Below are 27,671 nucleotides of genomic sequence, written 5' to 3' on the forward strand. Positions count from 1 at the left end.
TTCCCAGCCTGCTGTCACACACAGCCAAGGTTTAAAGCACTTATTTATTCCTTTTCGGATCCCTTGTTCCGCAGGAGAATGAAGCCCTAGCGCACATCAAGAGCCATGCACGCGTTGGAAGCACCGCTGAGCCTGACTGATGATGGGTGGACATGTCCCGCCGCTTCTGGAAAACACCGTCTGGCCTTCTCCTCCCGGCGCGCTGGGACGCGGACACCGCATCCAGGATGCCGCTGGAACGGCAGCGGCTCGGTCCTTGGGCCCCGTGGGAGATGCTGGTGCCCCGTTCGGGTGAGGGGTCTGGGGAGCGGTTTCGTTCGGCTGAGGGGTCTGGGGAGCGGGACCCGTTCGCTGAGGGGTCTGGGGAGCGGCCGGGCATGCCGGGCCCGGCGGGGCTCGGGCTGTGGGCTCTGGGGGGGGGCGGACCCTGCACCGCGCGGCCCCGCCCCTTCTCCCGGCTCGCCCAATCAGCGCCGCTCCTCCCGGCCGCCGGCCCCGCCCCTCGCCTCCCCGTTGCCGTCTCCGCCGCGCGCGAGCACCCCGGGCCCCGCCCCCGCTCGCGCTCAGCCCCGCCAATCGGGAACGGCCGGAGCCGCCCGCGGGCCCCGCCCCCGCGCGCGCGGGGCTCGCGCCGCTGGCGGGCCCGGCGCGGCCTGCACGTCGGCGGCGGCGGCGGCGGCGCGCGCACGGAGCCGCAGCGGGGCCGCCGCGGGGCTCGGCCGGGACCGCGCATGGCGGAGCGGCGGCGGCAGCGGCGGCGGCGGGGCCCGGGCAGCGGCGCGGCCGGAGGTGAGCGCGGGCTGCGGCGGCGGGGCGGCAGCGCCCCGCGGGACCTGTCCAGGTCCTGACGCGGCGGCAGGTGCCGGTGGCGGCCGGCGCGGCCGCCCCGCACCTGTTGAGGACGGCGGGGGCCGGGCGGGCCGGGCCGCGGTGCAGGTGCCGGTGCGGGGGCGCAGTGCGGCGCGGAGCGGAGCGGGGCCCGGCCGTTCCCGGCGGGGGCGGGCTCCCGGGCGGGCTCCCCCGGGCAGGGGCCGCGGCGGCGGCGCCGGGGCCATTTCGGGGGCGGCGGAGCCACGGGAAGTTTGGCCCCGGCCGCCCGAGCCGCGGCAGCTCCGCAGCGGCTCAGAGCGCCCGCCCGGGGCCGCGGGGAGCGGAGAAGCCCCGTGCGGGGCAGCCGCCGCCGCGGGGGAAGGTTTGGCCGCCCTGCCCTTCTCCCGGGAGCCCCGGGCCGCCGCCGAGCTCCGCCGGCGTCGCCGGGTCCGGCCGCCCCCGGCACCGCCGCCCGCCCTCTGCAGTGGGGAGGCGGCGCGTCCTTGGAGAGCAGCTCGGGCGTGAAACGCGGCTGCACATCCCAGCGCCTTCCCGCCCGGCTGGATAACCCCGGCGGAGCCCTGCTCCATCTGTTGCCGTGGCCCCCGGTGGGTTTCGGTGTTCCTTTGGGATTTGTGGTGTGCCGGAGCAAAACTGCAGTCGTGCGATCTGTGGTTGTGCTTTTCAAAGTGTGCTTTGCTTAAAATAACAGGGATGAAAGGCTTGCAGAGGGCGCCTGTCTGGTGCCCGAGGGGCACCGCTGGCCTGGGCTGTACCCGCTCTCTGCCCATCTCACCTTGTCGCTGTCAGGACTCAGGTGAGGGAAGCCCTGGTCATGGCAGAGAGGGTCTACAGAGCATCCAGGACTCTGCACTCAGGCTGGTGAAACCACAGAATCGATGGATGAGCCACCATCAATCATGCTGGTCCTTGGCCTGGGCTTAAATTTTTTCTTTTTAATTTTTTATCTACTTTTTTGGTGGTCTATAAAGGAAAAAACAACTCCATGTAATTTTTTAGCATAAACAATATTAGGGTTTCGTTTCTTACTGTTTTTTATTTTGCCCAAGTGGTGGCGAGCTTACTGGAGCTGTTGGGATCTCCCAGGCGCCCTGCTTGCTCTGTGAGTTACTCTGTCACTCCCGAGAGTGAAGCTGTAGCATTGTTCTTGGAGCTGTTTTATGCTGGAGAGTGGCAGCAGGCCAACCTTCCTGGACGCACAAGATGTTTAGAATAATTAGTGATGGAATACCCCTTTAAAATAATTGTTTGGGTTTATCTAGCACTCAGTTGTAGCGATATCTACCTCTAAAAATAGGCAGGCCTGTGTAATGAGCCTCGTAGTATAAACAAGTCATATTTTGAATGACTGTTGTTACTTTTGGGATGTCCAAGACAGATGCCTTTGGGGGATTTGCCAAATCTTCTAACTTTTTTTTTTTTTTTCCTCTGCAGTGAACTATGTTTCTTGGCCCTTGTGCCAGTTGTATGCACTGACCAGAGGCAAGGCTCAGTAACCCTCGCTGTTCAGGGCTGGCACAGCTGCACAGAAAAGCTTCCCACTGCTCCTGTGACAGCCCAGTGTTGAGCAGTCCTGGTTTTCCCATGAAATCCATGCTCAGCTGGAGATGGCTAGCAGTGGGCTCTGCCAGGTGACTGCATCAGCCCTGCTCTGAGGCAGTGAATTCAGCACAGAGCCCCGTTCATCCGTGCTCCAACTCCACAGTTTTCCATGAGACGGGGACATAGCAGCTCGGGTGTGATCCTGGTTGTGCTGGTCCTTCCTGGGATGCCTTCCAAGTGTCCCAGGGTGCAGCTGTGCGAGCACACCGTCCTTGCTCTCAGGAGTTAGGAGGGAGGATGGCATGAGGAGTGTTCTCACGTTGTGCTGGGTGGTTTATCAGAGCGTGACGGGTGAGCATTGGCCCAGCTTCTCATGTGCACGTGCTTTTTGGGGTTTGTTTCCAGTGCACGTGCTTTTTGGGGTTTGCTTCCAGTGCACGTGCTTTTTGGGGTTTGCTTCCAGTGCACGTGCTTTTTGGGGTTTGCTTCCAGTGCACATACTTTTTGGGGTTTGTTTCCAGTGCACGTGCTTTTTGGGGTTTGTTTTCAGCAGCCAGCATGCTGGCCAAGGCTTCTCTGTGTCGCTGACATTCAAGAGCGCTGGCTCCTCAGCTTGAGAGAGAAAAAAAATCACCAAGTTTTTCATCAGGAGCAGTGTTTGCTCTGTGAGCACTTGTTTTCTGAGAAGGTACCCTTGTGCTCAGTGTTGGAAAGAGGACTGTCTCAGCTTTGGTCACACTGCTCGCAGACCCCAACCCACTTTGATGCTGCCCCCAGTTATCCAGTTTTATCTGCTCAGTTGGAAGTTGAGCACCCTTTTGTGGGCTGTGTTTTGGGAATGGAAATGCAGTTCCATAAGCCCTCAGTGGCAGGCCTCTGCTTGCTATGAGCACAAAGGTCTTCTGGAGGACTTTTAACTAAATGGGACTTTTTTCTCTTTGGTTTAAGTGAGTAAAGCCTGAATAGCTGGGCTTATTAATTCAGACAGTTTGGGACTGGGACCAGGTGAGGCTCTGCTACTCCCTAGCAAACTGATGCCTCCACTTGGCAAACCCCAGGCTGCTGCCTGTAGTTGTTCCCAGTCGGAGATTCTGCATGGGAACGAGGAGTTCTGCTGAACAGGGTGATGGCAGACACTGCTGTGAGAGAGCCCATGAGTGTGCCATGCCCTCTCAGCAGTCAGTGCTGTCAGTGTGCCTTGAGGAGGTTTTGGGGATGGCAGTGCTGGTTGTGCTTCAGGTGGGGAATGTTTCCCTGGCCACAAGGGCTGGGTTGGATTTCAGGTGGTTTCAGGTAAGGCTCAAATGGGTTGTCCCCAGGTGCTTGCCTTGTTAGGCTCTTGTGTTTGAAGTTATGGTGGTGCAGGAGTCTGAGGGTCTTTGCTTGGCTGCCTGAGGATGTCTGCTGTGATGAAGAGAGACCAGAGCTCTTGCTATTCCTGCAGCTTCTGAAACTGGTAGGTGCTTGGCACGTTTGAAACTCAGGCCATCCAGCTGCTGCAGTCTGGATTTCAGCTTATATTTAAGTACTGACGATTGAAGCTGTAGGTTTGGGCTGTATTTGTCAGTGGATGCTGTTATTTATGTATCTTGGTTTTAAAGGAAATACCTTTATAGTAGAAATGCTGCCTGACCAAAAAAAAAAAAAAAAACCCCAAAAAAAACCTTGGTGAAATGATTATGTAAGCAAGTGAAATGGCATTCTAAAGCAAAAGTTTCTTTCCTGTTTGGAGCCAGCGTGGCTGGATTTTTTTTTCTCTTTCCTGCTGTTTAACATTTTTTAAATCCTTTTAGTGAATGTTTTTTGTATGGTAGGTATGAGAAATAGTTGTTTTTGCAATTTAAGTCCTTAAAGAGGTCATCAGCAGGCTGTGGGAGCTAGCAGGAGCCAGATATGATTATTTGGGACTGTAGCTGACCAGAGCAGCAGCACATGAGTGCATTTAAGTAATAATTAAGGTTAAAAAAACCCCAAAGAAACTCATGTAACTGCTGTTACTGTGGGAGCTCAGAGGATGCTCAGTACAGTCATCCTCTTAAGAATGTCTGCTTGCAGAGGGATTCAGGCTCTTTTCCTGTTCTCTGCCTGTGGGTCAGCTGTGGTGTGTGTCTGTCCCCAAGCCAAGGGAATCCATCTCCTCCACAAAAGCTGCCGGGGTTACCTTGAGCTTCTGTTCCCAGCAGGAGCACAGGGCTGAGTCAGTGCTGCCTGCCCAGGGCTGTGACTCAGTGCTGTCCCCTCCAATGCACAGCACAGCCAGGGTGTGCCTGTAACCTCATTCCAGAGCTGTCCTCTGTGAGTATCACCTGCTTACAGGGGTTTGGGAATGTCGGGCTGCCTTCCTGAATTCTCTGTGTTGGTGGAAGTTATCTGTTACTGTGCCTTTTTAGTGTGTTACACTGAGCATCTGTGGAAGTGCCAGGGAGCTCTGAGACAAGAAGCTTCTCCTGTGTGCAGTATTATCGCTTCATCTTTGTGGGTTGTGTTCCCTCTTTACACTTTATTTTAACTTACTTATTTTTAAAATTATTTTTTAAGCTTTATGTGCTTGAAGAGGAAGGGTGCTTTGTTTTTCTTTTGGATAAATGTCTTCCCTGATGCTCCAGGGTAGCTCTCTTTGTGGTTGAGAGCTGTCTATACTTCCAGCTCAGGATTGCTTCATTAAAAATGTCTTTATTGGGAACTCTGGCTGTCTTCCTCTGCTTCCAAGCTCAATTTCCCATTGCCTGGCATCACACTGTTAGTGCCCTTGAATGAAATTGGTCAATGCCTTGAAAAGTCCATCAGATTTGGCAAGAGAGTGGATTTGTCACAGGTAAGTACTGAGTTGTGTGAGCACATGTGAGGAAGGAAATCTCACATGAGTGCTCCGCTGAAAGAAAAGCTGTTGCTGGAGTGCAAATATTACTGAACATCAGAGGAGCTCTGTGGTAGTGAGTCAAACAGGAAATCAAGTTTCATAAGTAGTTCCAGTAAAAGGTAGGTCCTTATTTTCCTAAGTATCCCTTGTTTTCCTTTGTGAAAGCCAAGAGGGGTGATCTAAGGAGCAATCTTGCATCATCATAGGTGATGGAAGAAAACAAAAGGTTTGGGTACAGTCCCTCACCCTGCCCCTGGGGGCTGAAGCACCGGGGAGACAGAGCAAAGATTTTAAATTTCCCTATGAAGGCTCTTGCAGTTGTTTGGAATAATGTCCTTTTATAGGTGTAGGAAAGCACCGGGGTCAGGATTTTTCCATGCAGAGTGCTTTTGGCAGAGATGCAAAAGGAAGGGCTGCTCAGCAGATTTCAGAGGAATTGTTGGGTTTAGTTAATTTTAAAGAGGTTTTAACTCCAAGAGTGGAGTTCTTGGATCTAGGTAAGATGAAGAGTATCCTCATTTGGAGAAAATGTGAGGCATATACCATATCTTGAATTTAAAGTAGAAATATTCCTCATTTGGGGGTGAGTTTGGTGCTGCATGGCAGAAGGTACTTTCTGATTACTTTGCTGCTTGGTGCTTTTGTTATTATGGTACTTTTAAGTTACATAAACAACTTTATGACGGGCTTTGGGTAGAATTATGTGTGAGTACTATACCAATGTTAATTTGTCTTTGTTCCAAACTCAGTTTACCATTGACTCCTCCTTTCTGCTATTAGTTTTGTCATATTACCTCTGAAAAGAGATGAACTGTTTAAAATTTGTTCAAAAAGAGAACAAACATATATGCTAAACATAGCATAGTTTCTTTCCTTTGTCACATGTAATGTGAACATGAAGTTTCTACATAGGAATTGTGAGGCAACCTCAACCAGGGGTATTTTTTTTCTCTTTTAGTCTGTGTAGGTTTTGAGGTTTGCAGAGATAGTTAATACTTGCCTCTGCCATTCTGAAGGGCTTTCCTGAAAGTGTTCTGTGTGTCTAAAATGAGGTTAATTTTGATTTAGGTTGATTTATTCAGCACTTCAAGTTTATTAGCAAATGAGCCTTTAAGTTTAAGGTTTCACTGCTTTTTCCTTGGTTAGTTATGCTCTAGTGCATGATCTACTGGAAAACTATTAGAGGGGAAAAATACCTTGGACTTTCTTTAGATGTAGATTTTATAAAACCTTGTTTATGGAGGCCATTCTGTATCAAAATGTGATTTAATTTTTCACCTCGAACACGGAGCACTAAGCACTGAGTACTTAATAAAAAAACTCTAAAACTCTTTAGATGGCTCCCAGTAAGAGCATAGTAGGATCTCTAATTAAAACATTCTGATCAAAACTGGACTAAGATAACACATTTGAATGCTGCTCTTGGCATTACAGTTGCCATGTTTTTCACTAAACATGCAGCTAAAGGATCGGTGCTGGTATATTTAAATATCTGAAAAATGAGAAGAATTAATATAAGCCGATGGCTGAACTGTTCTTTGTTTGGGAGAAACTTGTAATAAAGCTGGCTCAGTGAGGGAACCAGGGTTATAGCCCTCCTCCCCTGCCCAGGTTTTAAGGCTTGCTCTTGATATGCACATGTAGCTCATTCAGGGAGATCAAAGGAGGAGGAGATAACTTCTTTTGTTGGGTGCTTACTCACTTTTATAGCCCTGATAGCCTTTGGTCAAGTTTACACCTGGAAGGCACTTCACAGCACGGGTGCTTCCCACAGTATGGAAATTACCAAGGTGTATAAGTAGGGAGAGATCTCCTTTGCCATAGCTTCTGAATCTGGAAGACAAATAGTGGTTTTCTCCCTTAAATTTTGGTAGTTTTGGTGGGTAAAACTTGTGAACAGCACATTTTGGATACTGGGTTTGCAGCCCCTTGGACCTGTTGCCTGTGGAGTCTGGGTGTTCACAGGTGTGGAGCCACAGGCAACTGCAGAATCATTATTCTCTGTTAAACCACAGTCATCTTTTCCAGCTGGACTAGAGCATATTCCTGATTTTTTTCACCTGTAAGCTTTTCAGAGCAGCTGTGTGGCACCATGCTTGTATTTTCTCAGCCATGGTGGCTTTGATGTCCTCTCCGGGGCTGCAGCCCCTCTCTTGGTTTGGAAGCACTTTTACAGCCAGCAAAACCATCCTTCCAGTGCTGGCAGCAGAGGGGCTTTCCTGGGATTTACTGTGTATTATACAGACCTTCTTGTAGTGATATTTTTACAGATGCTTTTTGTCTCCCGCCGCTCACCAGTGCCAAGTGGTGTTCTGCAGTTTGATGTCATGTGATACTGTGTTTTGATAACAAAGAGGAGCTGGAAATTAATGCTTAACTCAAACCAGTGATCCTGGCAGTTGTGGCTTGGGTGTGTATGCCAGTGTTTTAATTGGAGTTGGGAACATGCTTCTGAGTCTACAAAAACATGTAGATGTGGCACACAGGGACATAGCTTAGTGGTGGACCTGGTTAGGCTCAATGGTCTTTGAGGTCTTTTCCAGACTTGATGATTCCATGATTCTGTGACAATCCTGCATGTGCTTTGCACAGGTTCCCTTTGGAGGAGGGTGAATGCAGAGATGAGCTCTAGGGTCATGTCCACTGCCTCTAAGTTTGTGATTGGATTGTGCTTCTGTTGCTAATGACTGTTCAGAGTTTGATTAATAAGGAGCTAAATCGGGACCCTTCACTGAATTAGCAGCTCTCAAGAACATGAGACAGGAAAGCACAGCTGATGCAAGCCAAAGCAGCAAGGTCTGCTTGGGAGCGTGCGCCTGTGCTTTTGGCAAACTGCTGCCAAAGGGGTGCAGTCTCCCAGAAAAAGCTTTTGTGAAAGTGGAGAAAATCCTGTCTTCACTCCATAATCTACCATACATGCTGGAACTGGTGGGAGCTCAAGCTCAGTAGCTCTCCCCTCCATTTCATGGGGACTGTCAGGTCCTTCCATCAAATCTACAAAATCTGTTTTTTCTCGTGTTTTTGAAACTCTTGCAAAAATCTGTTATGTTAAATGCAACTCTGCTGTTTTCCATGAGGATGATAATGAGTTGGGAAAGCTTCCCAACTGGGGGAAAGGGTGCATTAGTCTGGAAACCTTTGGGTACTTTGTCCCTCTTTGATGCTTTGATATCCAAGCTGATTTCCCCAGACCTCAGTGCTGACAAATATGGATAACAAGGGATAGTAAGTACTACTGTAGCTCTGTTGGTTTTTTTTTCCTGGTGCAGCCTAGTTTATCTTCTTTTATCCCCTGAAAGCTATTCTTAGTAAGTGGTTGTTTTTCTTGAATTAAATGAGTGAATAATCACTATTTCGTTCACTGTCCTTACATATGTTTAAATATAGTATTAACCTAATCTTCTTATATGCTTTTCCTTCTGCTGCTCCTGAGTTCCTAAAGGAATCAGGTTCACTATTAGTAAGATCTATGAATGAACTTGCCTGGAAATGAAATAGTTCTTTTGAGCTTTGGCTTGTGTTTATTGCCAAGATGGTAATTTATTCATATATTTGGACAGCAGCATCATTCTTCATGCACGTAACTTCTGTGCTGTCAAGAGAACTTTTTCTGCGTACAAGATACAGTCTGTGAGATGGTTTTGATTTTTTTTCCCTGCTTGGAAGGGAAGACGATTGTTTGGTGGCAAACGTTTGGTTTTCCATTTCGGAGGAAGGGAGGGAGCTCTCCGTGGTACCGAGCGGGGCCGCCGGGCTGCGGTGCTGGCTGCCGCTGGGAGGGAGGGAGGCTCGCTCTGCCCTCCTGGTCTGGCACATCCCGCTTGCATAAGATGCTATCTAAATTATATTTAATACATTTTAAAATATTAGTATATATTTTATATATAGATAAGCAACTTCAGTAAATATCAGTAATGTTCCTATAGCCCTGTGCTTTTTTCTCTCATCACTGTGTTTCAGATCATGATGGCTGGTTGGCTTTTTTTTGCAGCTCAGATAATACCCAGTGTTACTGGATAGTATTCCCACCCCACTGCTTATTTTCCATCTTCTTTGGTCTCCTCAGCTCAGCTGAAGGTGGGCCATGACTGTTTTGGGGCCAGTTGCCCAGCCTGGGTATGAATACCCACAGCTTCTCTAGCCCTTGCTGGCTTTCAGCCCTTTTCAAGTTCAGGGTTCATAGAACAGCCAGTGTTGGAAGAGACCCACAAAGATTGTTGAGTCCAGCTCCTGGCCCTGCACAGGACAACCCCAAAAAGAGCTATGGCTTGTTCTCATTTCAGTATGTTCTTTCTTCAGTCCTTTGTTCAATAGATTTGCTTTCTTTTAAAGTTTGCTTTCCAGACTTAAGCGAGGTTCCCCAATGGCTGTGAGAACATTTTCTAAGTAACTGCTCTTGATGGCTTTCAGTGAGTATGGAAAGAACTAGAAGTACATTTGATTATTATAATAAAAGCTCTGTTGAGGAATAGGGCTATTGACTGTTGCTCTCTTGCCAGAGTATCACCTGATCTGTAGGACAGCTTAGCTGAAGCAGGCTGCTTTTAAAGCTAAAGGAAATAGCCAATATTTTCAAGGTCATAGCTTTTAAAATGCTGTGGTAGAAAGTAGGGAAAGGAATTTTTCTTCTGGCGCCTTTCAGTGTAGCAGAGCTCCTCAGCATTATTTATGGCTTTGGCTTGGGTATTTTTACATCTCCTGGGTCACAGACCTTCCTTGCTGTCTTCTGGTGTTTTCTTGCCTAGGTTTGGTATGTTGCTGTAGTCCAAATTGGACATAAATTGTAAAAATACAAAATAATACAAAAATTGTATTAATGGGTATTTTTACATCTAGTGGTACTTAAAATGCATACAAAAACCTCTTACTCCAGCAGTTGTCCTGGCAGCATTGCTAGTGAGTGCTACTTTAATATGTGTGCAGTGGGGTAGTTTTGAATAAATGACTTTTGGTTCTATCTTAGGAGGTTGCTGATTTTCTTATTGGAGGATTTCACCTCCCAGAGCTAAGACTTGGTTTCTTGTAAAGTGCATGTTCACAGTGCATAGGTTATCCTTGAGAGAACAGCCAACTCTGTATTTCTGAATCAGTAGCTGCTTCTTTACTTCACAGAAATGCATGCAGTATATGCATATATTAAAAATACATGCATATGTATAACATTTTATCTTCAATACTTTGTCCAGAATAAAAACTTCAGTCTAAAAATAACTACAGTAAAAGGTCACTAAAGTAGGTTCATAATCCAGATTCCATTCAACATGGAGTTTTCTTGGCATGTGAACTGATAGACTCTTTGCTTCTGTGGTTGAGATCTCTTAAGTATTCTTGATGGCTTTAAATGGCTCTTTCTCTCTGTGGTTTTGTTGTCCTGAACCTCAAGGAAATGTTCTGTCTTGAGTTATTTGCTCCCCTGGGTTGGTCTGCCAGGGGAACGGGGATTTTCCATCCTCTTACCTGGAGCAGATGCATCACAGGCTGTGCAGCAGCAGTGCTGGTCTCCTTGGTAATCTGCTGCTGTTTTAAAATCTCAGGGGCCTCTGGTTTTGTCATCCTTGCACCTTATGCCTGTGCTGCTGTAGGTGTTGGGAGCAGCAGAGACAGAGGAAGGATGTGGTGGTGCTATGTGTGTGCCCTGTGAGATGGGGGGATGGCAGCAGGTGCCTTGGGTGGCTCCATTTTTGTCTGGAGTGGAAATACAACTGAGCAGGGAAGACACAGCTCTCTGGTGTCTAGCAAAATCACAGGCAAGTGATGTCTTCAGTGCTTCCCCCATGTCCCAGGTGAGGGCTGGTGTCTCTTGGGTTTGTCATCCTTGCTGTGCAGCTCCTGGCTGCTTGGTGGTGGGCACTGCCTGGCTGCTGCCTGCCTGTGGCACACGTGGGAGGCTGGCAGCTCTGCCCTTCTCCTGGGGCCACCCAGATGTGCTTTCTGGAGGGCTGTAGAAGGATGGATGTGCTTGGCTAATCCAGTGTACTTACTCTGCCAACATTTGCAGCATGTATCAATTCTGCCTGAAAAGCATAGACTGTTTCTTGCCTTTGATTCTGTTCAGTGCTCCCTTCCAGGACTGATAATTCTTTCCCTTTTCTCCTGTATTTGTGCAGTCAGACTCTGATTTGTTCTTCTTGACTGAGCAGCACTTTAGGGTACTTCTCTCAAGCTCCCTGTGCCATGTATCACCCTGTAGTCCTTCTTTGTTTACCTTCTGCTTTGATGTGATGCTGATTTGCAAGAGGTGGCAGAGTTGGGCAGGGTCATGGATGCACAGCCCAGAGAAGCTGTGGCTGCCCCATCCCTGGATGTGTTCTAGGCCAGGTTGGACTGGGCTTGGAGCACCCTGGGATAATTAAAGATGTTTGATTTGGAATGAGATGAGCTTTAAGGTCCCTTCCAACCGAAACCAGTCTTGGATTCTATGTTCTAGAACTTTAACTACTTATTCATTAGTTTTTGCCTTTTAATAGTTTCAGGTTTGTCTTGCTGGGAGATTGGGGCTACTTTGTGCAAATAACTTAGGTGAAAGTATTTCATCTCCCATTTGTCTTGTTTTCTTTGGCTATCAGGAACAACTTTAATACTCAGCTTTTCGGATAACCTAACATTATTTGTTACTTATCAGTTTTTATCTGAACTCAAAAAAGCTAATGAAAATTCATGTGTGAGTTACCTCCAAACATCTCAGCCTTTGAGAGGAACACATCAAAACTGTCTGATGTAGTCTTGAGTCATGATACACTCCAAGTTTTGGTCCAGTTGCCCTCTGATATGGTTTTTGTTCAAGGGGGACCTTATTGCTCCCTGCAGCTCCCTCACAGTAAGTTGTAGCCTGCTAGGGATAGATCTCTTCTCTCAGACAGCAAGTGACAGGACCAGAGGAAATGGCCTCAAGTTGTGCCAGAGCATGTTTAGATTGACTAGTAGGAAAACTTTCTTCACTGGAAGGGTGGCCAGGCACTGGCACAGGCTGCCCAGGGCAGTCACCATCCCTGGAAGTGTTCAGAAGGTGTGTGGATGTGGCATCTGGGAACATGATTCAGTTGTGAATAATGGAGGTTCTGTCTTAAGAGCTGGACTCAATGATCTTAGTGGTATTTTCCAGCTTTAGTGATTCTATGACTCCGTGTGTGAGTAACGTAGACCACAGGTTCTGACCTGTGTCTGATCTTCCCTCTCTCTCGATTTCCTTCTGCCCTACCCAAAATCTTCTGGGTGTTTTCCTTGCTTGTCTTGCCCATCTCTGGGATATATTGCAGTTTCTTGAATATGAAGGTGGTAAATCCCATTTCTGCACAACGTGGCTGAAAAATGTCTGATATTCTGTGATGGCAAACACTCTGCCTACACACCCGAGCGGTGATGGCACTCAGATTTTACACCAGAAGTATGGTTGGTGGTGGGGATTTTTTTGTTTTGTTTTGGGTTTTTTTTTGGTTTTTATTTTTTTGTTTCTTTAACATACAGTAACTTGGTGTTGAATAACTCAAGGAACTGCTCAGGAACTGTCAGTCTTTTGTTAGAGAGATCCCTGACAACCAGTTGCAGGGCAGATCCTGAGGAAGGCTTCTAGGATGTCAGAAGACTGGCGGGAAGTCAAGATGCATCAAAAGTTAGCTTGAAGTTCTTCAAATATGCTCATATTTTAGTAGGAGAAAAGCAGAAATGTGACTGTAAAAGTGAAATTAAACACTTTCACATTCTTAGAAGTCCAGCAGCTTGTTCTTGCTAAAACCTTGCCGGGATGAGACAGATCCTGGGAGTCACCGCTATGGACATGCAGACTGTCAGAGCTGAGTCACAAACGTGGGCTGCTTCTAGTTTAGTTTGCTGCTGCCATGCTCCCTCTCTGGGACAGCCTCAGAGTGGGCCTCTGTGGAGAAGAAAACTCACTTTAAGATGCTGCCACTGTTTTCTTGACCTCCTGCTGCACTGGGACACTTGGTGTCTTTTCCTTGTCCGATGTGGTGGGGTGAGAGCCACCATGAGCCCAGAGTCCTTGCTGTGGTCTGCTTCCATCCCTGCATCACTCCTCTGCAGTCTCCAACTCTGCCCAGAGCACCAAATTAATATCCACAGAGAAGCAGCAGGAAAACAACTGACCTGGAAACATGTTTTCCAGCTACCCCAGTCCTTTGTTGGGAAAGCAGCACGATTCAGGTTTCTTTCAGTCTTTTAATTTCCCTGTGCATGGAGTTCCTGTAAGGTGCAAGTTAAAGCTAAAGGAACAAAGAGCTCTAAAGCTCTTCCATGTTACTTGCATAACATGTATTTAAAAATAATATTAAGCCTGGAAAAAGGCTGTTGATGGGTGCACTTGTGCAATCCATTATTTTTTTCCCCCCCCAGTGTAATTTGTACTTTCTGGGATTTTGTGCACAGCAGATGCAGTTTGTGCTGTATCTCCCATGGAGGAAGCTGTTGGTGTCCTGCAGGCTGATGAAGAACGAGAGTCAAAGGATAAGCCCAAAATTCCCCCTCTGTCCTCTTGGGTCTCCACTTGGAGTAGCGTCCAGGTTTGGGGTCCTCAGCACAAGGGAGACATGGGCCAGTTAGAGTTGATCCAGAGGAGACCTTGGAGGTGCTCCAAGGGCTGGAGCCCCTCTGCTCTGGAGACAGGCTGGGAGAGCAGGGTGTTCACCTGGAGAAGACTCTGGGGGCACCTTAGAGGCCCTTCCAGTGCCTGAAGGGGCTCCAAGAGAGCTGGAGAGGGACTGCAGGCAAGGGCCTGGAGTGAAGGAGAAGGGGGAATGGCTTCCCATTGACAAAGGGTAGCATTTGATGGGATATTGGGAAAAAATTCTTCCCTGTGAAGGTGGAGAGGCCCTGGCACAGGTCACCCAGAGAAGCTGTGACTGCCCCATCCACAAGTGTCCAAGGGCAGGTTGGACAGATCTTGGAGCAGCCTGGGATAGTGGAAGGTGTCCCTGCCCTGGAAGAAGGCCCCTGCTGGTGGCAGGGGTTGGAACAAGATGGTCTTGAAGATCCCTTCCAAAGATGGTCTTTAAGATCCCTTCCAACCCAAACCATTCTGAGACTGTATGAAACAGGTGCAATCAGTGACTCTGTTAAGCTTTGTTTCCAGCTTGTACATTTTACCCTGGTGAACTCTTTTTACTGAAGTTGCAGCACCCTCTTCTACTGTTTTATCTTCATCTTGGGGCAATACTGCAGTCAAGCTGCCTCTGGTCAACAAAACTGAAGAAATTTGTTGTCTGGGCTGCATAAGATGTTTTTTCCCTGCAGTGATTTGTGTGTGGATCTGTCTTTGTCTCTTGGATCTTTTCAGCGGGGGGGGGGGGGGGTGTGGTTTAAATCTCTGTCATGTCACTTGTCTTTTGTCAGGTGCTGAGAGGTAATACTTGGCCTCTCTTGGTGTCCTGCTTTTAAGTCCAGGAATAAATCACATTGGTTCTTGAGGCTGTAGGCATGGTCTGGGAGCTCCCAGTGAAGGGTGTATCACTTTAGGCCTGGCTTAATATGCACACTTCATCCCACCACTGCTAATTCCCAGCTTTGTCAGCAATCTCTTGTTACTCCAGGAGGCTGGAGGCAGTGGCACAGCCATCCCAACCTGCTTGAAAAGCAGAGGTCTGGGAAAAAAGTGCCTTGTTCTGACACTCCTGAAGCAATAAACTTTAAGGACTGTGGAGAGTGACTTCCCAGGTACCAGCCAGAGAAGATACTCACACATCCTCAATGCACAGCATGATCTCGTGGATTTGAACACTGTTAAACTGAGTGATAATTATTTGGCATCTTTTATTAAACATTGATTTCTGAGGCATTTTTCTGAAGACTAATGCTAACTACAAAGTGTTCACATGCATCTAATCTTTGCCCTAGGGTGGGAGTGAGACTGAAAATAATCAAGTCTGCCTTGTTGTGAAAGCTGGAAAATACTGCTGCTGTTCAAAGGAAGAAAGATTTGCATTCCTCTAGTAGGTGCTGTACATGTGTAGAACAAGCTTGAAGGAAGTTTTACAGGTATTTTTGTTTGACTGTGTTAAGCTGAAAACCTGCCTGATCACTGTAGCATGGAGAAGAGCTTTCAGCAGTTTTATCAGGTTGGTGCAGCAACATCTGCTCCAAAGTGGGGCATCTTCCAGTGTCAGAACTGGCCAGTGTGGTGGGATGGGTGGGTTCTCCTGTCTCTGCTGCTCCTGTAGCCTAAATTCTTGTCCACAATTTGTCTGTAGTAAAAAATTAACTTATTTTTCTTTTTTAGCTGTTGTTTAAAAACTACTAATACCAAACAGAGAATTTACAACTGACTTCTTAAATTCTGTTGCCTTTTAAAAGCTGCTGCTTAGTCTGGAGGTTGCACTGTTGGACTGTTAGAGTTTGACTAATGTTTAAAGCAGCTAAATGAGTAATGTAAATATTTAAACACTAGCTATAGTGAAAACATCAACAAGATTAAAGCCTAAGCTCCCCTGAAGACATTTATGGTAATTTTGCTTATGTTAATGATTCCTTTGGCTTCAATCACGTTCTCTTCTGAGGTAACTGCTCTTATCCATGGGATGATCATGTGAAAAGAGGAGTGGCATTAAAATCTTTGATTTTGAAATAATGTTGTTTCAGTACCAAAATTTTGTATTGAGGCTTTAGGATGCCAAATGTACTAGTACACCAGTGAATATGATTTTTTCAAACATAGGAGATGGCAAAATTAAAAGTTAGAAGTGAAGAGTTTCTTGCTGATACTATGCAAATTTATGAAACTTTTTGGTGAGAGAATGTTTGAAAAATACTGTGTTTCTTCCTTGACATTTTTGGATAATTGTGTGTTTTGCCATAAATGATTAACATACTTTTGTTTGTTTGCTGCAGTAAAAGCTTGGATAATACTTGATGGAGTAGTATTCTCTTTATTTTATCCATGGATTCCTGTTGCTTAATAGCTGCTGAATTTTCATAGCTTTTGAAGTGTCAGTGAACTTTGTTTCAGTGTCTTGTGTACCTGTTTGTAAGTTCCAAAAGAGTTTGTTTTATATCAAGGAAAGGAGAAGCATGTGACAGCATGTATTGTGCATAAACTGTGCTTCTTTTTCCAATTGTAACATATATGTCCTTTTTTCTGAACTTTTTTTTTCATTGTGGTATTCAGTTGCTAGTCTTTCTTAATTTACTTCAGAATTTTAAGTGAGCAGTTCAAAGGAGCTGTAGGGGAGTGTGGGTTGGATTTGGGCTATTATTTCTTTATTCAGACTGATAAACTGAAGTACATCATAGATGTCAAATTGTTTCTTCATATTTAGATGGAAAGTGTTTTCAGAGGAAAGCCCAGTTCTGTAGTTGTGCTGTTGAGCTGCCTTTATAGTTTATGGCAGAGACTCATACCTTGGTGTATGAAAAAACATGTGACAATCAGAGAATATCCTGCCTTGGAAGGGACCCACAAGGATCATGGAGTCTGACTCCTGGCCCTTCACAGGACACCCCAGGAATCCCACCATGTGCCTGAGAGCACTGTCCAAACACTTCTGAACCTCATATCTTTCACTGGAGCATCACACTATTGTTTTCTGGGATCGGGAGCAAAGTCTTGCTTCTCACATTCCCTGAGTGACTTTTACACAGGCAGATAGTGATAGGGAAAGGGGGAATGGTTTTAAACTAAGAGAAAAGAGATTTAGAGTAGGTGTTAGGAGGAAATTCTTCTTTATGAGGGTGCTGAGGCCCTGGCACAGGATGCCCAGAGCAGCTGTGGCTGCCGCATCCCTGGAAGTGTCCAAGGCCAGGGTGGACATAGCTTGAAGTATCCTGGGCTACTGGAAGCTGTTCCTGCCCATGGCATGGCCCTTCCAACCCAAACTGTTCAGCACTGGATTTAACATACTTGTGGTTTTTGTCATGCATCAGCAGTTGGGATGCTTCCACAGATTACTTTTCATTTTCAACATGTGAGAAGTAAAATAAATAGGAAGTAAATACAGAAAGATTGGAAGTGGTGGGTTTTTTTTTTTCCTGACCATAGGGCTGTTGCTGAGTGATGAGTGCCTCCAGGTTGTTGCCTTGTGTTTGGGTGGTTTTTGCAGGTTTATGTCTTGAGGTGGTACCTCAGATGTCTGTTTTGATTTTCGTTGCCTTGAAATATTTTCAGCTGAACTTTAAAAAGTTAGTATTTGAAAATATTTCTAAATTGCCAGCATGTTGTGTTCTTCAGATGATTTTACCATCCTTTGCTGGCACTGGGAGAAATCATGGACATGTTTCTGAACTTTTTAGGGCAAACTAACTCACTAGTAAAGTACAAAGAATTGATGTATTGAATTTTTTTGCAAGGTAACAATATGAAGATGCTGTGGCAAAGTGCTGAGCTCCTCGAGGAGCCCCTTCTGACAGGCCCTCCCTGCAGAAGGTATTGGGGAAGCATGTCATGACTTGAATAACCCCAAAATAGCCATTTGCCACTGGGCAGAGCCAGGTAGGACTGGCCAGAGCTTTGTTCCTGGCTTTTATAACATAGTGATATTTCCCTTTCTTCAGTTTTTCCTCCACCTGTCTTTATTTCTCACATTATAACAAAAAGAATTACTAAGATAAGCTTTTTTTTCCTAGTTTGTAACCCTGGCTGGTTCTTTCTCTGTAAAATTCACTGCACCTATCAGTATCTAAGGATTTGGTACTCAGTGATAAATTAAAGCCTCAATTTTCATGGATTGTTTTTTGTTTGTTAAAGAATTATCAACTGGAGTAATGTTGCATATAAGGAAGATAATGGGAAACCTAAATTAATTCAAGGATATAATAATGTAAAAACTTAGTTAAAAGTATTAGCAGTGTGTTTTCTCAGGATTAATTGTAACTTTAAATAATGCTCACATAGGAAGAGAATTATCAAAACCTTGTTTTTTAAATACATTTTTGATGGTTGTTGCGCCAAATATGGGATTTTCACATCACACTTAATTTATAGCTCATATTCCAAGAGTTAGGAAGTTTTTATTGTGGATATGGGAATACTAGGTTTGGACTCTGAACTCAGTATTCTGGGCATTTTTTCTGCTTTATGCTAAGACCAATGTAGTCTTCTCATTTTTATTGGAAAATGCCACTATGAAGTGTTGGAATTGAAATATCTTAAAAGCTGGGATCAAATCAATGCAATATGCTGGTTTATGGACTTTAAATATTATGTCAGATCCCTTTTTGACCAAACTAGTTTGAGAGATTGCAGCCTTGGGGTTGTGTTGTGTGGCTGTGCTCTGTGTAACTTGAATTCAGTGCAGGTTCCTGCAGGGTACCAGCACCCTCTCGTGGGCTGCGTGATTGTGATTTTGGAACTGTTGTAGAAAAGTCTTATCTGCACACTGATAAGGCCCCATCAGTGTTTTTTTTAGAACTAGGAGGTTGTTAAATTAAAGTTGTCTCTTCCTGGTGCAACAGCTGTGCTTATTTGTGGAAAAAGTATTGTTCACAGCATCCCTGTTATCCTGTATCCTCCTTAGAATCAGAATGACAAAATGGTTTGGGTTGGAAGTGACCTTAGGAATGGGTGTGTTTGTGTTTTACCCTGCATCTGCCAGTTGTTTCCACCCCACTGCTGGTAGCTGAGGGATTTTCCTCTTTTGCAGGGGAGTGCAGTCTGATCTCAGTGGGATCAAGAAAGTGGGGTTTGGAAAGGGCCAAAGATCTAAAAAAAAAAAAAAAATTAACAAGATAAGAAGTCTGGATTTGCTTTCAGAATAAGTTGGCTGTGTTTATTTTGTTGATGTTTATTTTGTTTTTAAACCATTATTTACCACATTTTTGCTGACCCTCTCTCCTAGAAGGTACAGAGATTGCAGATTGGGTTCTACTACATAACTGCTTGTACCTTAGAGGTGTTTTTTATTGTTTTTCTGATATCTTTTTTTAAGATTTTTTTCTTTTTTTTCCCCAGCCAGGAATGTCCAGAATGGTCTTTGCTAGGGTTACAAAAGACTTGGCTCTGGGACTGTGTACCTGTAATATGGACTATTTATTTTTAGAGAATCAGCAATGTGTCCCTTTTTAAGGTCAGGAGTTGCTGTTTGTAATGCACTAATTATTAAAGAACCAAGAAATTGACTGGATTTCCTCTTCTTGCAGGTTGCAGAATCAGCATGTGTCTCCAATAGTTAAAAAGGTAAGCACACTATATTTGCAAACATGGAGCAGGATTCTCTGTTTTCTGATTGATGCTCTGATTTGGCTCATAACTTGGAAGAGGAGAAACTTCATCTTAATGTACTTGACAACTTATTTAGTACTTTCTTGTTTTATCTATAACTTTTGTTTATGTTTGGACTCTTAAGTCTCTACACAAATACAGTGTATGAGTATTTCTTCAAAGAGTATGTAAAATAAGCTGATAATGGGGGCCAAATCTATAAGTAAATGAAGGTTTCAAGGATGTTTTGGTGTGTGGAGATGTTCATAGGATATCTGTTTAAAAATTTATCATATGATATGGGATGTATATAAATATACTTTATGTAAAATAGGGGCTGGAGCATGGCCTTGAGCCTCCTGCTGCCAGGGAACCTGATGGGAAGGGACTAGAGATGCCACAGCTGCAGGGTCACTAAGCTGGGCTCACAAATCCTTCATCACAAAACTCCATCCATCACAAGTCATAAATCCATGGAATAATAGGCTTTGTTCCACTGGGCTAGGTGGCAGAGGGGAGAATTGAGGAGTTTTCCATCAGTCTTGCTCTGTTGCTTCTGATCTTGCCTGGGTTAGTTTATCTTTGGGATTTGGGTGGAATATGCTTGAGTTGTTTAGTGTCTCTGCATTCTTGGTTCAGGGATGCAGGTGAAGTGGGAGTGTTGGAGATGGGTAGCTCCCAAATTCCACCTGGGAGCTGCTTTTTCTTTGGAGAGAAGGCAGCCCATTTTCTCCTTGATGCCTCAGTGGGTGTCAGGTCTGTGAAATACAAGATGTAGGATTTACTGCTTCCAGCACACACATTAACACTGAATGCCATAGTTTTGTTCTGTGTGCAGCATTTACTTCCTTGCACTTGGTTTTCAACCTGCTTTTGTCTAATCATGTGGGCATTATGAGATATTTAAGGATATTGAGTATTTAACTTCATACATATTACAGGGTAGTTCAGCCTGGAGAAGACTCTGGGGAGACCTCATTGTGACCTTCCAGTACCTAAAGGGGGCTTATAAAAAAAGGAAGGGGGACTTTTCATGTGGACAGATAGTGATAAAAGAGGAGGAAATAGTTTTAATCTGGAAGAGGATAGATTTAGATTAGAAGTTAAAAGGAAATTGTTCTCTGTGAGGGTGGTGAGGCCCAGAGAAGCTCAGGCTGCCCCATCAGTAGAATTGTTCAAGAGCAGGTTGAACAGGGCTTGGAGCAACTCGAGATAGTGGAAGGTGTCCCTGCCCATGGCAGGACCTGCAAAGAGGTGAACTTTAAGGTCTCTTCCTACTCAAACCACTGGTGTATGATTTGGTTCTATGATACTTTTATATTTCCTAAAACTGTTGTTAATGCTACACCTGCAGCGGGTCACCAAGTTTCTCTCCCAAGTGCACTGAGTCTGTTCTTTAGACAATAGCCAGGTTTTAGAGACCTTTTTCTCTCTTCAAAGCTGTCATCCTTCAAGGCCTTGTCCTATGCCTCCTTCCTGAGTGTCATACCCCAGAGTCACTGCCTTGAGGAGCAGGGATTGGTAGAGTTAGGAGCTGCTTTGGGGAGGAGAGCTGCAAAGGTGACCTGAAGAAGGCTCTTTTCAGTCTTTACACCAAATTTTGTGAATCAAATCTCTGACAGGTTAGGGCAGATAAAGTAATTATTAAAAGCAAAATCACTTTTGACTTCAGATAGCTAGTGCAGCAACTCTTCCCCCAGAAGGAAGGAGAAATACACATTGTTATGTATCTCAGTCTTGGCTGGGTGAGAACAAGGTGGTAAAAGTTTGAGCAGCTGAAGGAATTATGGTAAAAGGCTCAGTAGTTGCACAGGCTGCTCTTTGCATTTTACAAATTGTGCTGTTTCCTCAAAGATGCAAAATGAGTTCTCATCCCCTTTAAGGGGTGTTTTTTACCTTTCTCTCTTTGTCAGTGTTGCTGTTCTTTCAAAGCTGTGTAGATGTAGATACCTCACCCTCCATGTCCTTGGTATGTCACACACAGCTTATTGTGTATTGAGATGTGAAACCTGGCTTGAAACTGTTAATTAGCATGCAGAACACCACGTCAAATTAGGCACAGCACTAGTTTGGGGAGTTGCTCTTTGATGGGACTCATTTCCTCCTGGTCTTCTCAGTAGTGAACATGTGACTGTGGCATGACTGTTGCATTGGTGGCTTGTTCCTCCATGGTTAGTTCTTCTTTCTGAATTCAGTGTCAACTGAGCTCAAATGATCCTGTTGCTCTTTTCTTCATTTACAGAGAAGTAGTGCCTAGTAACTTGGATGCTGAAGTAGAGCTTCAGTTCCTTTGAAGTGGGGAAGTTTGAAGCTTTTAGTGCTTAGGCTTCAGACAAAAATAATTACAGTCACTCAGTCTCTGCTCTCCATCACAGTCTGGAGATGTAAAAGCTGTTATCTGGGATCTGGGGAATGAGTGCCAGCAGGTAGAGCTCCCTGTTAGCACATCAGCCCAGTCCAGTGGTGAGCTGGAGCATGTTGGGTTTGGTTAGTGCAATACTCCTACTTCAAGATGCCAGTGGCAATGTTTTTCAAAAAATGCCAGCCTGTATAGTTGTCAAAATAAGATGGTGCATGTGAGTGATGTACCAGAGATCATCTAGATTCGCTCATGTGCTGTGTTGCTGATGTACTGAGAAATAAAGGTCTGAGAGCAGGTGGAGGTGACTGATCAGAGAGGTCTCATCACTGCACTAACAGACTGAAGAAACCTGTGGAGCTGGCCCCTGCAGGCATTCCCTGCTGGAAAGTGCTTTTTTGTCCTGTGAGGTTTAATCTGAGGGCAGGATTAAGGGATAGCTGCAACCCTCAGCCTGTGCTGATGATCTGTAGGATCTACAGGATCAACATAGGTTTGTTGGTCACTCAAATGGGGAAACAGGATGATACCACATTATCCCATAATGTCATGTGTTAGTTTTTAGTTTATGAAAAAGCTGGAAAATACCACAGGTTGACAATAGGATGCCTCTTGGTCAGGTCTGCTAGAAACCTTTGTATGGAAAATCTATGACTAAAGTATATTTGAGATTGGCATATTTATGTATTCTTGCTATTTCCAACTACATTCTGTGCCTTTTGAGGCGGTGTATGAAATGGGAACATGAGAAGCAGTTGTAAAGGATGCTGAAAGCATCTTGTTTCATGCACTAGGCTGTATAAATATCTCCTTGCTTATGTCTCTCCTTGTTTCTGAGCTGCAGGACTGAAGAGTTGCCCTCCTTTATTAATAACAAAACAAAATTAATTGTGCCTTTCCACACCTAGGAGTAAGGATGCCTTTGATGCAGTCCTTCTCAGAGACCTGTCCTTCCTTGCCCCCTGTGTGACAAAGGGTTAATTGTCACATGTGCCTGTGGCAGTGACAGGGTAAGGGTGAGCTGCATCCTCCGCTCATCTTTGTTCACTGGGCTGTGCATCAGTGCACTCCAGGCTTCCAGGGGCTGGGTAGAGGAAGCCCAGGGATAACCCTCCTTTTGGGAATAGCTTGCTGCTGCTTTGGGAGGGGGTGAGGGGTGGCACAGGTGGTAGGGGTGCATGGCATCACCTCAAGCCATGGGTCTGGGCACGGGGAACCTCTGCAGCGTGGCCCGAGTGCGCTGGAAGCGCAGGAGGGTGAAGCGGTCTGAGAGGAGAGGTAGGGATTTAATTGCTGCATTTAAATGCTGGAACCAAGGAGGTGGTGGAGGGGTGGTGGTGGTGTTCTAAATGTGGTTTTCAGGTGAGGTTTGAACCTCTTTGCTAAGTGCTGCTTCAGAGTTTGCACTTTGGATTCAAAAGAAATCCAGTTTGTCAGAAATACTTTGAGAAAGATCCATTTCCTACTGTTGTATTTCACTTGACTTTCAAAGTTTGGAAGGAGAGGACTTCTTAAAAAATATGGAACTTCCCAAAACTGCAGCTTTCTGATTTACACTGTTTTCTAATAGTTCTGTGTCATCTGTCAGGTTAATGGGATTTTTTTCCATATTTGCCATTTGCTGCATCTAAAGTGTTGTTAGTTGCTAAATTTGCCTTTCAAGACATATTTAGGTTTTCTCTCAGTAATGAAAATAAACCAAGATAAGTCTTAAGGTCTTTCACAACTCTTTTTTGCATGCAGTTGATACCTAGGATATTGAAACAGAAGAAATGCAGGTTATCTCTAAGTCCTCATATGCTGTGTATTTACTATAACTAACATTTACCTAAAAATCTCTTAAGTAGTCTCCTGTGGAAATAAAGGCAAATTCTGTTGTTTTGGCTGCTGCATTTTTAACTACTTCTGATGTTCTTTCTGTCTTTGGAAATACTCTACAGGAATGAAAGACTAAAACCAGGAGAGGATTAAAAGTGTACTTTTTCCTAGCTCCACTTAAATTAGCATACACGTAGATGCTGTGTTCTTGTTTGATATGGCTGGCTTTTAATGCATCTAGGAGAAGAAAGGTTTTTGTAGTCAGAACATTTCGGGGTGTGCTGCTATGCAGAATCCCTTGGCTTCAGTGAGTGAATTTAGCTAAGAGCTTGGGTGGAGGTTTGTTTCTCTGTTATGAGCAAAAAAATCTCCTCTGCTACACCAGCTGAGTGCAGTCAAATCCTCAATTTATTTTATCAGCATACCTGGGAGAAAACAGTCTCTGTAGCCATGGAGCCACAGCCCCATTCCACACAGAACCTGCTGTAAATAGACTGACCCAAATCACTTTGTATTTATGGCACTTATTGCTGTTCTTGAAAGCTTTGTTAATCTCTGAGCAGCAATTAAGCTTTTTCCTTTACTCTTACACTTTTTTTCACAACAAAAGTTTTTTCCAGTGCTGAGAGTGTTACTGTAGTTGTGTCCCTTATCCTATAGCAGGATTTCAGGAATGAAACTCGGGAGTTTATCCTGCATACCTTGGTGTCCAAGGCAGGTGCACAGCTTCAGTGAAGTCCTTTTGGAAGGTGTCCTTGCTCAGATGCCACTGACCATTACCCAGCCTCTTGTGGTGTCTTTGAGTCTGTAGGACCTGAGATGTTCCTGGATGTCAATTGCTAGATAGGTTATTTACAGGCAGTGAATGTGTTTATTAGTGCAGTTTTGCTGCTTGAATAAAAGTGTGGAAGGTCAAAGAAGCTGGAAATGCTGTTCCTTCTTCTAAAAGAAATGATAACTGAATCACTAATGATTGCAGAAGTAGTCAAGCATGCCTTGGCAAGAGGGGAAGCTTTTTTTTTAGTGAGCAGCCTGGGCTCAGAGTCCATTTGGTGAAAACATCTCCCCTGTCTTTCTGAGGGCATACATAGGTCCTATTTTATATGGAAGGACTTGGAAAAACCTTTTTTCTTGTTATCAAATCCTCTACCTTGAAAGCCAGGTGGGGAAAAAAAATCCATGAATTACAGTGGGAGGAAGTTTGAAAGATAGATGTGTGTACAGAGTACTGAGTTCATTCTCTCTGCCCAGCTCAGTACTGTCCCCTACACATTATTCACAGCATTGTAGAATGGTAAGGGATTGGAATGGACCTTACAGATCATGCAGTCCCAAATGTGGGCCAGGGATATGTCCCACCACACCAAATAGCTCAGGGTATCCAGCCTGGCTTTGGACAGTGCTGGGGTTGGGACATCCACAACGTTTCATACTCTTTAAATATCTGATTCATTCTCTTCCAAGTATTTTTGATTTGAAGTGGGTGGTTGTTAGAAATCAGTGGTAATGGAAATCAGTTATTTGTATAAAACACACACAGTCTTGCAGTGCTTAAAGTGAGGGAGGCTTAGCTTTGGGAAGTGGTGGAATCACCATCTCTGGGATTGCTCAGGAAACAAACAGACATTTCATGCTTTGGTTCAGTGGACCTGCTCATATTCAGTCAAAGGGTGGACTTGACCTTGAAGGTCTTGAAGTTAGTGATTCTGTGACTCTTATGTTCTTTACCAGAGTGATCTGCTGCTGCAGTTGTGGGGACTGGAGGGGGGAGCTGAGCACTGCTAACTGTACTCATGCATTTTTTAATAAAGACAGGATTAGAAAAAAAAGTGATCATTCTTTATATGCCAAGAGTAGTCTAACTCTTAAACACATGTGGTTAAAGCTTAAAACAGAGAGCTTAGTGTCATTTGGCTGCAGTAACACTGTAGGATTGCATCTCTGAGGTGCCTTAGGGCTCTTCTGTCACTTGTCTTTGGCTGTTTATCTTCCTCGATGCTTTCAGAATCTGTTTCAGCACAGTTCCTGAAATGATTAAAAAAACAAAAAAAGGCAAGTAGAGTTTGTGTTTGCCTCTGCTTTCAGCAGACAGGAGCTTGCCTTTTCTCTCCTTCAGGCTGTGGGGTGAGGTGCTGAGCCCAGGCTGGTAACCCAGCTCCTCAGGAGGGTTTATCCATAGTGTGGAAGTGTAGGGCAGCTCTACAGCCTTTTCCACTTATAGTTTGGCTCAGGGAGCTCATTGATCTCCTTGGCAAAAGTTAAACTAGGAATTTCTCGAGTCCTTAGTCCTTGAGTACAAAGTGGTGCTGCAGGAGTAACTGGAGCTGGTGTGATGTGCTAATTAAGGTGATAATTATTTACAAGTCCTGTTGATTACAGTCAACTAATTTGCTATTGTTACAGTGGAGTGTGCTGATGTTGTGTAATGCAATCTGTCTGGGCACAAGGGTTTATAAGTAGATGGGGTGACATCAGGTGTGTGTTCAGTCCTGGTGGGGTTCTACAGGGCTCTGTTCTTGTCCCTGTGCTCTTCAACATCTTCATAAACAGCCTGGAGGCAGAAATCAAAGGAACACTAAATAAGTTCACTGCTGATAATAAATTGGAAGGAGCTGTTGACTCCCTCAAGGGCAGAGGGGCCCTATAGAGAGACCTTGATGAATTTTAGGGCTGGGCAGTCCCCAACTGTAAGAAGTTTAATAAACAAGGGCATGTGCTGGATTCTGAGGTAGGGCAACCCTGTCTGTGTGTGTAGACCAGGACATGAGGGGAATGAGAGGCTGGAGAGCAGTGTTGTGGAAAGGCACCTGTGGGGTCCTCTTTGATGGCAAGTTGAGTAGGAGGCAGCAGTTCCCTGGCAGCCAGGAGGGACATCAGGCACAGCATCTCCAGATAGGTAAGGGAGGAGATTGTCCTGATTTGCTCTGGGCTGGCATGGCCTCACCTTGAGTCCCAGGGGCTGGTTTGAGCACTACAATTTGAAAAAGACATGAAGCTATTAGAGATTGTCCAAAGGAGTCTGCAAAGAAAGTGAAGAGTCTGGAGGGAAGCCATAGGAGGAGCAGTTGGGAGCACTTATCGTGTTCAGCCTGGAGGAGACTGTGGGGGGACCTCATTGTGATCTTCATCATCCCACTCTGGCCTTTGTCAGATTGGGGCTGCATCTTTCAGTCACTGATGAACATCTCAGTTTTAGAAGTGATCTGTGGTCAGGATTTACCCAAACAGCCCAATTCTAAGCCAGGGCCCGGGCTGCTTTTAAAGGATCTTAAAAACTTAATAACATTAAGTTTGAAACCTAATAAGTTGGTACCTTAAAGCCTAAATATCCCCCTCCCTGTTTTCCAGACAGAAGCCGTCTCTGCCAGCCAAGAAAACAGCAAAGATATTTCACAATGGATGTAGACGATGAAGAAAACATGAGTAAGATGTGTTTATTTACATTGTAATAAACTCTCTAATAGTTTCTGAAAATGACTTTTTTCTCCCAAGCACAGGGGCAACTGCAAAGAAACATCAGGTGCAGAAATGAAGATACTTCAAAATGCAGTGAAGAAGAGTGAATTGGAGCTTTTGCATTAACAGTGTTTTTAATATGCTAATATAGTTATACCTTCTGTATTATACTTTATATTTTTCCTACAGCAGCTGACTAATCAAAATATTTCCCTGTCTTGAACCAGCAGTGGAGAAGGGAGGGATAATATCAGTAGTGCCCATGCCAAGGGTGAAGTGCCAGTAAAGAGTGATGGGTAAGGTGGAGGGGATGGAGTTGAAGAGTACAGTACAAAGGAGAGAGAGCAGGAAAGGAAAAAGCAAAGGAGGAGCTGGAAAAGCTCTCTGCAGGTCTCACATGGGCTGATTATTCTCTTTAGATGCTGATTGTCCCAACCCTAAGCTACTGAATTATTAAAGTGATTTTTAAAGCACAAAAATAGTCAAATAAAGTGATCATCTTGGTGTGTACTTGATGCAGCCAAGTGTGTGAGACTGCTAACTCTGGGGTATAATTACGATCCAATAACTTATGAGAAAAGTATTCTCCTTGAACTGTTCTAAAATACTTTTACTGTCATTTGCTTTTCAGCTATCTCTTTTTTTTTCTGTGACTCAGAGAATCGTTT

The 27,671-nt window shown here is 45.0% G+C and overlaps 1 protein-coding gene across 2 annotated transcripts in view; it reads left to right on the plus strand.

Annotated features, from left to right (window-relative positions):
• The first annotated feature begins 640 nt into the window (after nt 1–640).
• The window catches only part of ADARB1 (adenosine deaminase RNA specific B1), a 60,222-nt gene continuing 33,191 nt past the window's right edge, over nt 641–27,671 (plus strand). The window contains exons 1-3 of one of the 2 annotated variants that reach the window (XM_064433766.1): nt 641–789; nt 19,310–19,346; nt 26,896–26,970. In XM_064433766.1, the coding sequence (XP_064289836.1) occupies nt 26,943–26,970 (28 nt within the window). In that variant the 5' untranslated portion in view covers nt 641–789; nt 19,310–19,346; nt 26,896–26,942. Of the gene's footprint in view, nt 790–3,715; nt 3,830–19,309; nt 19,347–26,895; nt 26,971–27,671 lie in introns of those variants that run through there. The other variant, XM_064433767.1, reaches the window with a different exon arrangement.

Source organism: Passer domesticus, chromosome 10 (genome assembly GCF_036417665.1).
Source record: "Passer domesticus isolate bPasDom1 chromosome 10, bPasDom1.hap1, whole genome shotgun sequence".
NCBI lineage: Eukaryota > Metazoa > Chordata > Aves > Passeriformes > Passeridae > Passer > Passer domesticus.